Here is an 11,442-nt window from a genome sequence, read left to right as displayed (position 1 = left end):
TCATGAGATATTATAACATATCAGTGAAGTCCAAAAGGTGTTGTATGACTTGGACTGTACCTGCATCTGTTCCAGGGGGATTTCAAAGCTGAAGGATTCATTGTAATATGGGTTTAAGGTGTTCTTCTTCACTGTAGTCTTCTTTTTCTTCAGACGCTTACCACCCTGGAGCAGCTGGATCTTTACATAAGGATCTGGAAAAAACATGAATATGATGAACAAAAGAGACAAACTTATTCTGTCAATGACACAACCTTTGGTGTTTTTCAATTTGTTTTTTGTTTGTTTGTTTGTATTTTAAATGGTTTTTCTTTGAATTTTCTCCTCGAATTGAATTTTCTTGCATGTGCCTAGAAAATTCACAAAGGAAGAGAGTATTATGTGTGTTTTTTTTCTACCAGATAAACCACAGGCATCCATCTTCTTCAGATTCTTTGCCTCCAGGATGCAGACAGTGAGTTTTCCAGCAGTGGGGACATAACGAAGGGAGATGCAGATATCTCCAAGTTTCTCAGGCTGAGCAGTAAGAGACACAGAAATGACAAGCACACATACTCATCAGACATTCATAAATTGCATTTTCTGTGATGGGTGGGTGCAAAACATAGCTGTTATTTGTCAGGATTTATACTCTTAGACTGAAACTGGGTTTTTTTTTTTTTTGTTGCTGCATCAGTGACATTATTTGGAATAAAACCCCTCTATCTGGATTTATGATCGCTCTGAGCTTTTAGACTTTGAAAATCCACATTGATGACTGGGGGCAGGGATAACCTTGAAAAAGACACTGGAAAAGACTACAGATAGTAGCAGGATATGCATGTAATCAGTTCTGATAAATTAAAAAAAAGTGAGATAGTTTCCTTAATTATTCAAACAAACTATCTCAGCATCATTGTTCACAGGTATAGAAATGCAAGGAGAGAAATTTGTTGCTCCACTGACATAAATACAATTTTTGGTTTCTATATGTGCCTTAATGTTTGTGCACTGTTATGAAATTCCATCTTTTAAGAAATGCAAACTAATCAATGAGCTGAATTATTTCTGAATATTAAAGATGGGATAATCAACCAGTGCCATAAAAAATCTTGCTGACTTCTCCAACCGAGTCAACAACAATCCCCTCAGTCCTACTGAGGACTGATGCAAACTGTAGTTTTCAAGTGAAATTAAATGCAAATAAATAAAGAGGAAGAATTTTTTGTGAACTATTTTTAACTGTGTTTAAACCTGAATTGATACACAGTTAGTGCTCAAATAAGTATCCACGGCAGCAGCATGAAAGACTAACGAGAAACAAACTATAGTGGAACCATTCATCATAATGAAGGAACATGTAAGCCGGTGTAATGGTGCAGCTCAATGTGTTCTTAATTGATTCTTGGTCAACAATGGAGCATTGTGGCTCAGAAAAATAAGATATAATTGATCTCTGTCTAGACAGACAATACTTGATAGTAGCATCAATTCATAATTGGTTTTGGGCTTTTTCTTAGTGTTGGTTGACACCCAGAAAGTATAGGATATCAATGGTCTGTTCTTTAAAAAGCACAGAATGAATCAGTTCAATAAGCACCTCCTCTTGATCAGCACTCTCGAGATCCCGCCACTCCTCAATAGGCCGTCCAAGGTCAATGGTGTTCATGGGCAGCTTTACCTCTCCAATAACATCATGTTTAGAAAATCGGTCATAGTCATAAACAGACATCACCAAGGTCTTTCCACCAAGCTCCTCATAGGGTACCTGACCAAGAAACACAATGTCACTTATAGATTGAAAAAACCTCATTAAATGATACAAATACTTACTTACAAATGTATAGTGTTTAGCACCTGCTATACAGAAAACAGTCAATAATGACTAAAAATGTTAAATTACAAATTATCAGAGAAAATAATCTGAGAAACCAGACAAATAATAGGCCCTAAAAGCACTAAATGAAATGCACGGTTATTTTCTCAAATGCAATCATCCTACAAACATATTAGGAAAAATAGGTTATTACACTCCAATCCACTGAAATTTATGAGAAAATGAAGATGAGGACTACTCTTACACCTCTACTACAACCTGCACAGGCACACATGAAACAAAAAACAAACAAACATCTTCTGTTTTAAAAAGAAAGAAAATATCTGGAATAAATTTTGATGGAGAAACAATAAATCTGACAGTGAAATTCTCATGGGAGGCATCTGGAGATGGCAATAAAGGGCAGCCTGTACAATAAGACATTTTTTTCTGCTGCAGTTTTAAAATTTTGCAGACTGGTATTGCCTGCAGCTTGACCCAGAGAGACTTGCAAAGTCTCAGCGGGGCTTATTAGCTAGGAGCAGCTAAGAGCAGCATGTAGGCTGCATAGGCCAGTGGGTACACACACAGAGCCAGACAAACCTGACATACTGTCAGTTTCATACATAAAAGGCTGAGATAATTATTTGTGTTATTTTAAAGAAACAACTTGCTCAAATAAGATGTATGTTTCTTTTTTTTACAGCTGCATGTTTTCATATAAGAACAAGACTCACCTTGAAAACAAATGTCTCATTGAAGACAGGGTTCAGTGTTTTTTTGTGCACTTTGGTGTCAAACTTCTTCTTCTTGTCAGGGAAGAGCAGGACTTTAACATAAGGGTCCGAGGTTCCGCCCGAGTCCATGGACATGAGATCTGCAGCTTGAAGGATACCAACTGTCAGCTGTGTGGAGAAAATGAGGGTGTATGTAAGCAACAGGAGCAGTGAAAACAGAATTTTATCAGGCAAAAATGCAACTTTTTTTGTGAGGGTCACTGCCTCAGACTGGTTATATAAGCCTCGCAATCCATCACCACAAGCGTCTCAGCTGACTGGAGACAAACTGAATGTCAGAAGCTTTTCCTCAGTGTCATCCAATTGTCACAGTGTGGTAACTTCTAAAACAGTATTACACTGTGCGCAAGAAAATACAGATTTTAGCTGTCTATATTTTACAGATACATTTAAAGTACAGCCATTTCACCCTCTGCTGTGTTTCATATCTAGTGAATTATTGGCATTTTGATTGAGCACATGAAGGTTTGCTCATATGCTGCTGAGTAATCAGTTAAGTTGCTGGAAGTACCAAAGTTAGATAAATGTCTTTTCATTTACCTCAAGCTACTATAACAAGTTACCCTTTTAAGGTTTAGCCTCTTTCGTCTTTTCAGCCCTAAAAATAACTGTGGTCTTACTGACAATGTTCATCTTCTGCATACTCCTGTTCAGGTTTTGTATAGTATGTAAATGTAAACCTTGAGTAACATCAATTTAACTGTCCTGTTTTGTTGCTATTAAAATTGTGAAGTTTATATTTGGTGTTTGTTCATATATCATTCAAAGCCTGAGTTAGGGAACACTCTATTCCTCAAAATGTCATGGAAAATTACTCTTTTTCTGGCTGCTGACAGTAATTTCTGATTTATGGAGTAATAAAAAACAGCCATCCAATATCCCCTTTGTAAAAACTTTTGACTTTAATACGTCAAAAGAATGAAAGAAGAATTCCGAGTCTCATTGATCTCACTCTTACCAATGTTCAGATATCTGTTCCAGAAAAGTTTTCAAAACTGGCAATGATGCCTAATTTGCATAATTGAATGTGAAATTTCAGAAGACTTTACAAAAAATAAATAAATGCAAATATTTGATTAATGTCTTGATGGATCCAGGTAAGGAAATCCCAAAAAGTTGATACCGCTCATGGGTGGTGTGGGAGAAATGCGACTGAAGAAGTGACCTGGATGAGGGAAAAAATGTTTCTCCCACTAAGAACACTGTGTCCAGACGCACAGTTTCAGCTTTCTGGGAATTTGATTAATGTAAGTAATGAACTAGAGAAATCTTACAGTATTATCTTTCAATTAAAATGTTTGCTTTAGTGTTTTGGCACCTTTAGAGTCCCCTATTATGAGCTGGATTACTCAGCACAGTGGCATTATGTGGTATTATTGTTACTATGAATCTCCCAGGTAAAGAAAATGTTTCATTCATGACACCCATGAAAGAAAAAGCTTGTTTTTTCTTTGCACTTTGGGGTAAATAAACAAGAAAAAGCATTAATTTGATTACTATAACTTTACATTTTTTTATTATCTTTGCACAGAACCAAGCTACTAAAGCGAGTTCCATACTGAAGATGACATTAATTGGGTCATCTAACTCTTTAATTTAAACATGTCTTTAAACACTGAAAAATTTCAAATGGATAATTTAAATATAGCAGAAAACATGAAACATTCCCTCCAAAATTGTTAATTATTTCTAGAGCTTTTTTGTAGTTCACAAAATGTGATAACCACAGACCTTTGTATTCTCAAAGTCATAATCTATAGAGTATTGCAGCTTCCCCAGTTTCTCCTGCTCTTTCTCCTCTTCCTCTTTCTCTTCCTCTGTCAGTCCAGTCTCTCCCTCATCATCATCGTCATCCTGATGTTTCTGCAGTGTAAAGGTAACAAAACAAAAAGCTATGTTAAAGCTAAGAGTACAGAAAGTCAGGATACAGGGTTCCCCATAACAGCCAGCATGCCACAGACACTGGAGCTCCAGGAGTTTTTATGTGGGAGATACATGTTTTGGTTACTGCTTACCTGCACAGCACCTGATGATAAAAACCAGGAATTTATCATTTACAAGGACATAGTTGCCTGTAATCAGTATCCCTACTTTTTTAAAGAAACTGTAGAAATGATTGTCTCAGTGTTTGTGGATCAGTGGGCAAGTCCTTAAATCTGACATGCTTCAGCAGTACAGTGACAGCCAGAGTCAGTGGAGGCATTGCATGCTAGTTCCACTAAGAGGGGTAATAAATGCCACATCCTAATAGTGAAATTGAAAATAAGACTAATTTCTCGTTGTTAAAGGCTTTAGATCTTAACAAATGAGCGAGGAGACATAGGTTTGGATAGACCCCTAAGGAACTAGCTCACAACAGCAAGAACAAATGCATATTAATCAATAAAAAATATAACATAATATTCAGGGCAAGGGGAAGTATCTTATTTTATAGGTTTTATTTTTAAGACTTCAAATTTGTTAATCTGCATCTCTTTAAATTAAGGTGGCAAAATAAATGCTTCTCCTTTCACCTCACCATTATTACAAACCTAAATCAGGATTAAAGGGCACAGCCAGCTATTTGAATTTTTTTTAGAGCCTTACTGCTTCAAGATGATTGTTCTTATTAAGTAACCTAAGTGATCTTGACTTCGTAATCTTTTCTTTGGGTCATCCAGTGTCGTCACATCCTATCTCCTCCTTGAGTATTACCATCAAAACGAAGAGATTTGCAAATATTTGGCTCACCATGCAGTTTTATCATCACCTTTTCCATGTCTCCCAAACAACCAGCCATGCCCTTTATCACATGCACAGATTAATAGTGTTAACAGTCTTGCATATCATATTTTAATCCAATACTTTCCATATTGGTGTGATTTACAGTAACATTGTCCTAAGAACAATGTGTTAGATGGTTAGACTCTCCTCTCTGGGGTTTATGGAGCACATCATAGCTTTCCATTGTTACATTCTCAAGCTATCATACCAAAAAACTACAAAATAATGGGGAGGAAACAAAAAAAGAAAGAAAAAATAGCAAAGGAAGCTACAACTTTCATTCCATGAAACCCCCCTCCGCCCTGGGGGCCAGAGAGCATCGACATGAGCTATCCACCTACCGTAGAGCAGGAGTCCACCACAGTCAAGAAACACGAGGCACACACAAGACAGACACAAAGCGGAAAAGGAGGAGAGCAGAGAGAGGAAGAGATTCAACTCACAAGACACCAAACACACTTCAAAAAGAGAGGCAATCAACACCACCACCACCACCACAATCATGATGAGAAATGACACGCTTGTTTTAGGCTCAGGGCGATAATTTCACATTGTGGACACAAGCAGTTGATTGCTTTAATTAACTGTCAGTGGAGCACAGGGCAGTCTATGTTAATATAAGCTGTTTAGCCCATTGAATTAAGAATTTATCCTTCACTTTATTGCACTTTGATTCACAACTTCCTGATCTTTCTGCCAGCCTCATCCTTTCATTGATTACCTTTTAATATGATAAGCTTTGTTTTGTAAGTTGACGAAACATTCTCTGCTCATTATTCTTTGCCACATTGCAATAAAGTGTGCCGTTTTTCACCATGGAGCACAATGGAATACGTCACACGTTTAAACAACCACAACAACAACAACAACACATATTGAGGGGAAGAGAGCTCTCCTTGTGTCCTCTACAGCCTGGGCTAAAAAAGCTGCTGGTAAAAGATCAGATTTAGTTAGCAACATTGTTAAAATCTGGGCAATAACTATTATAATAAATAATAACAACTTGAATAATTAATTATTGTTGACAAGAAGCGATAAAATGTCACCAAAAGCATCTTGTTACCCTGACTTTTTAGCATGTAGGAAGCACGAGGCATCATACCTCGCCACCTTGCATGTTCTTCATGTTGAAGCCATCCTTTCCCTTCTTTCCTTTCTTGTTCTTCTTCTTCTTGCAGCAACATTTTTTGATTATGCAGAAACAGCAGGTGAGGATTAGCAATGCTGCCACTACAGCAATGGCAATCAAAGCCCACGGAGGCACTGTTGATTTCAAAATAAATGAGGAAAAGTTGGGTTTGAATGGAACTTTGGTGTTTGCCAAATGTTAATGTTTTGTAATACTTGGAATGATGTAAAAAGCTCTGCAGCATTACTTACATGGGATTTTATCAATTTCATTCAAGAATTTGCTCTTGATCTCCTCAAACATGTCATTCTTGCTGATCTCTGTATTGTTCGAGCCAGACGTTTCTGGTGCTGAGGTGGACATGGCAGCTGAGGTGGGAGCCATGGTCATGGTGGGGGCGCTGGTGGGCTCGGCCGCTGCCATGGCCTGTGGCCGTCTGAACAAGTTGAACTTCATTGTCAAAGACTAGGCACAGCGTCCCTGAAACACAAAGAGATCGGAGATGAAGCAACAAAAATTGCTTGTAGTGGGAGAACCTTCACAGACATAGTGGGATCATGGAAGATTTGTCAAAGAAAGTGAAAAATATTGAATGTTGAATTAGAATAAACTCAGGCTAACAGCGAGGAAGTCATAATGGAACGTCAATCAAATTTAGCCATCTGCACCAACAACAGAGGCAAAAAATTGAAGTAACTTCTTAAGAGGGGTGGTAAATACATTAGTTTACCTATTCACCAGCAACCAACAATGTCCACTAGGAGTCAACCCTCACCTCCAAGGTGAAATGCAACAGTGATTAACTTCATATATGGACAAGGCTTAAAGGTTATTATTGTTGAAATGCATTTTTGTGTACAACTTATAGCCGAATAATCACTCCAGGTATGGTAGAGTATCTAATAGATTAGCAGATCAGACAGTTAGAAAGACTGCAGTTTCACTTAAAAAAATAAATTAATTTTCCACATATCAGTCAAGACCACTGCAGTTGGTGGCATGATTTTTGGTTCTCCCTGCTAACTATTAACCTAGTTAGTAATCTAAAGCTCCAGAAAGCTGCTAAATTGATTTTGTTCTGACTTGCCTCAGCTTTCCATTCCAATTTTTAATTTTATGTTTGAGTGATGATGACCTTGAGAGCTGCAATAAGCTTTCTCAACTCTGTGAAAGATGGGGAGTGTGAAAACAATGCTTCATCTGGGACTCATCACACTCATCACACAAGCCACAGAAGTTGAAAGCCCTTGATGTTGCTGATGATATGAGAATTTGGTGTGTGTGAAACTGTGACCTGAGATGATTACACCTCCACCTTCAAACACAATGATCTTCCAGACCTAAAGGAGAATCTAAAGAGTTATCCAAAATTAAAGGAGTTCTCAATATATGTGAGTATCTGTACATGTAAATGGTGGCACAATTGTTAAATGATTTAAGAGAATAATCAATACATAAACAGCATCATTTTGTCAGGTAAGTATGAAGAGAGACATTAAAGATGAATAATTAGCTTATCTTAATTACTTGAACCAGAAGAAAACAGCTGCTTACTCAAAATTAGCAAATGTCAGTTGCTTGTCAAACCACAGAGTATTGTTACTTAAAAATATGTGTGATGAGTGAGCTTTAGAGGTCCTTAAGATAGACCTTATTATACGTGACAGAACCATATCTGAGCTTCTATTTTTCTGGAAAAATACCAGAAACACCTTCCCTGACATGACGAATCACGCTTCTCTGTCTGGCAACCCAATGGGTGAGTCTGGGTTTGATGGTTGCTTGTCCAACTGTATTGTGTCAAGTATAAAGTTTGGTGGAAAGGGAATTATGGATGAAGAACTTTACTGGCCTGCACAGAGCCTTGATCTCAACTCAATAAAATACCACTGAGATGAATTAGAGTTCAGATTTTGAGCCTTCTTGTCCAATGTCAGTGTCTGATCTCACAAATACACTTCTGGAATAATGGGCAAAAATTCCCACAAAAATCAGACTCGTAAAACTTGTGTAAAGCTTTCTCAGAAGAGTTTAAGCTGTTCTAGCTGCAAATGTTGGGCCAGCATCACACAACCCTATGGATGAAGAATGTATGCCACTCAAGTTCAGTCATTTGAAGGTAAATGACTGAATACTTTTGGTAATAGGGGTTTTCTTCTACCAACCAACTAATCTGTATTTATTTTTATTATTTATAACCGACTAATCAATGTTTTGAAGTGATCAGACCAATAAATAGTTGAGGGTTCCACCTTAAGAGTTCAAATGTTTTAAGATCAATCTTAAAATAGATTCTGAAATTTTATAGACTGAAGTTTAATGTGTTAGAGGTAGCTGGAGATCTAAGCTGTGACGTTAAACAACATAAGAAGGCAGTCATCTAAATCAGTTTCACCTCCCAACACACTCTAATAAAATGAGTGTCTTCTCAGAGGGCCCTCTTTTAACAGATGACAACTCCAATTTAACTCTCAGCCCCAAGTGAGCATCATGTTATGTATTCTCTGTTTGCTCTTTGCATGACTGCTGGTGGCAGCAACAACACCAACATTTACTGCTGAGCACAAATGTCAATGCTCTGGTCTAATTGAGCCTTGCTGTTTGTCAAACTGCTGCAGATAGCTAGATGAATTTGAAAACACCTGCTTAGTTTTAATTAACTATGAATAACTGTATTATAGTGCTGGGACAGGATTGTTTCCTATTGCATTTAGTCATTTATTTGATTACTATGCATATCTCAGGAGCATAATGGTTTAAATTATGTCAGTAAGGCTACTTATTTACCGCAGTGTGATATATTTCTAGGAGCTGCTACTCTGACTGCTACTCTTTTTTTTAAAACTAAATAATATGATTTGGATGCTGCCTTTACTCTTTCATGAGCCCCACAAACTCAGCGTAGTGCTTAAGAATAACTGGCAGCTTGACATCCTTTTATTTGTTTTGTCACTCTGCAAATGTTTCCATGTTTATTTGTTTTTCACTCAAGTGTAAAGAATTCAAAAAAGTAAAGCAATATATGAGAAAAGGTCACGGAATTAAGATGTGTTCAGCAACTAAGGAAAATGTAACATAATTTACATACAGTTTTTTAATTCCTAAGCACATTAGGTATAATGTTTTATATCCATGCTATGGATGTAAGACAAGTATAGAATTAGTACTGGCAACTTTGTATTGTGTAAGTGTAATGTACTTTTTATTGTGTAAGCTTTAAAGTACAATACTATCAGCTGTTTGCTTGTTATTACACTGTTATTTTACTGTGTTTCTATTGTAATTATCATCAATTTTTTATTACTGTAAAATTTACATACATGTCCTCCTCATATAACGTGAATCCAGTTTATTGTCTTTCTTGAACGATACGGCAGCTCTCCACAATTCTTTGCAACACCTCGTTAGAGAAATGCTTGCAGAAAGAAGAGGTCTGGTCAAACTATGATTAATTGCTTCAGGAGTCTAAGCCGTTGTGGCTCATTGCTATTTGTTCTCAGCTATGCAAATAGTAGATGCACATACAGAACTATCATAGTCTAAAAACACTAAATAAATGCACAGTAGCTTGATGTTAATGTTTTTTTCTATAGATATCAGCATTTACAGTATTCAACTGTATCCACAAAAGTTCCTCCAGTCATACAGAGATTTGCTACAGTGAGTTTGTGTCATTATCGAAGGAAGTGGTATGCAGCTAAGGATATCAGTACCTCAAAGTAAAAGTGAACTGTCAGAATATGGCAAACATAATGATGATATAAGCCAATCTTAATTGATTTTCAGCCCACAGATCGATAAGTATTGCATTTCAACATGTACATTTTAGCACAGACTTTCTATTGCTGTAAAGTAGACTGTGCACTGTTCACATACAGTGGTGGTCTATGTGCTGTGGGCAAGCACATCATTGTTGCTAAGCAATACTGATAACGTCTATAGCTGAAGTGACCAACCAATCAAATAACCAGTTGGCTCAAGGCCAGTGTCAAGTCACTGCCCAAGTGGTGGGCATGACATGATATGAATGCAGACTGCTCCCACTGAGCTGAAATGTATAATGGTTATGAATAAAGTTTTTGCTCCAGCAAAGGTTCTTCAAAAACATTATATTCATCGCCTGCCCGTATCTTTCATTTGTCTCTCTAAACCCATCCTCACCCCTAAAATGAAGCACATCTGAGACTGCAATGTTAAAAAAAAATCCTAACATTAAGTCAAATATGATTTTCTCCACTACCCGAACTTCCCTAAGTTAATAATTCTGTCTCCACTGAGAAGAGCAGTGATGAGAGAAGTGGCTGAATGGAAATAGAATACAATATGCCCATACCTTCCCCTCTTATTTTAGCCTACCTTCTACCTCTGTGCCATTAGCACTCAGTCCTTATCTCCCTTGGATTTCGGCAGCTCACCACTGGCCGATATCACTCAGTCACAAAAAAACAGGCTCTGACACATCCTCATTGACAAGTAGAATCAGGTCCGGAGAATACAGTGCAACCATAGCAGTTTGATATGGTTTACCCAGTTTAAAATGCAGAGAAGATTCCTCTAAGATAGCTGTGGTCCAGTTGTGCATCTTAACTCATTTTTAATCTACAAAGATCTTCAAGACAGAACTCACCAGTCAAATGTGGTATTCCCCTCGTGGGGTGGCCCATCCAATCAATAAGTGTTTGGGTTACAGTTCCTCAGAGCTGTGGTAACATAGTCTGATCTCTCCCATAAGCAGAGACTGCAGTCTCCTCTCACTTCTCTCCACTGCAGCACTACACCCCTCCTCCTCCCCCTCCTCTTCCTCCTCCTCCTCTGTCCAATGCACACCATCTCCCCCATTTTCCACCCTCCCATCACATATTTCCCTACACCCTCTCTGTCTCTCTCTTCAATGTACTTATGTACGCAACCTCTTTACCTCTTTCTCTCCATCTTTCTCATTCCCCCAGCCTCATTTG

General features: G+C 37.6%; 1 protein-coding gene across 3 annotated transcripts in view; it reads right to left on the bottom strand.

The window, feature by feature from the left end:
- The window catches only part of syt2b (synaptotagmin IIb), a 31,851-nt gene that overhangs the window by 4,482 nt on the left and 15,927 nt on the right, over positions 1 to 11,442 (bottom strand). Inside the window, exons 1-8 of one of the 3 annotated variants that reach the window (XM_003453662.5) lie at positions 11,112 to 11,268; positions 6,736 to 6,964; positions 6,458 to 6,618; positions 4,324 to 4,455; positions 2,533 to 2,700; positions 1,580 to 1,747; positions 399 to 516; positions 61 to 194 (exon numbers count right to left, since the gene is read on the bottom strand). In XM_003453662.5, coding sequence (XP_003453710.1) covers positions 61 to 194; positions 399 to 516; positions 1,580 to 1,747; positions 2,533 to 2,700; positions 4,324 to 4,455; positions 6,458 to 6,618; positions 6,736 to 6,940 — 1,086 coding nt within the window. In that variant the 5' untranslated portion in view covers positions 6,941 to 6,964; positions 11,112 to 11,268. Of the gene's footprint in view, positions 1 to 60; positions 195 to 398; positions 517 to 1,579; positions 1,748 to 2,532; positions 2,701 to 4,323; positions 4,456 to 6,457; positions 6,619 to 6,735; positions 6,965 to 11,111; positions 11,269 to 11,442 lie in introns of those variants that run through there. The other 2 variants (XM_005458415.4, XM_005458417.4) reach the window with 2 other exon arrangements.

The sequence above is a fragment of the Oreochromis niloticus genome, linkage group LG5, assembly GCF_001858045.2.
Source record: "Oreochromis niloticus isolate F11D_XX linkage group LG5, O_niloticus_UMD_NMBU, whole genome shotgun sequence".
NCBI lineage: Eukaryota > Metazoa > Chordata > Actinopteri > Cichliformes > Cichlidae > Oreochromis > Oreochromis niloticus.
Note: the sequence above shows the minus strand (reverse complement) of the source record. Positions and strands in the feature narration are given on the sequence as shown.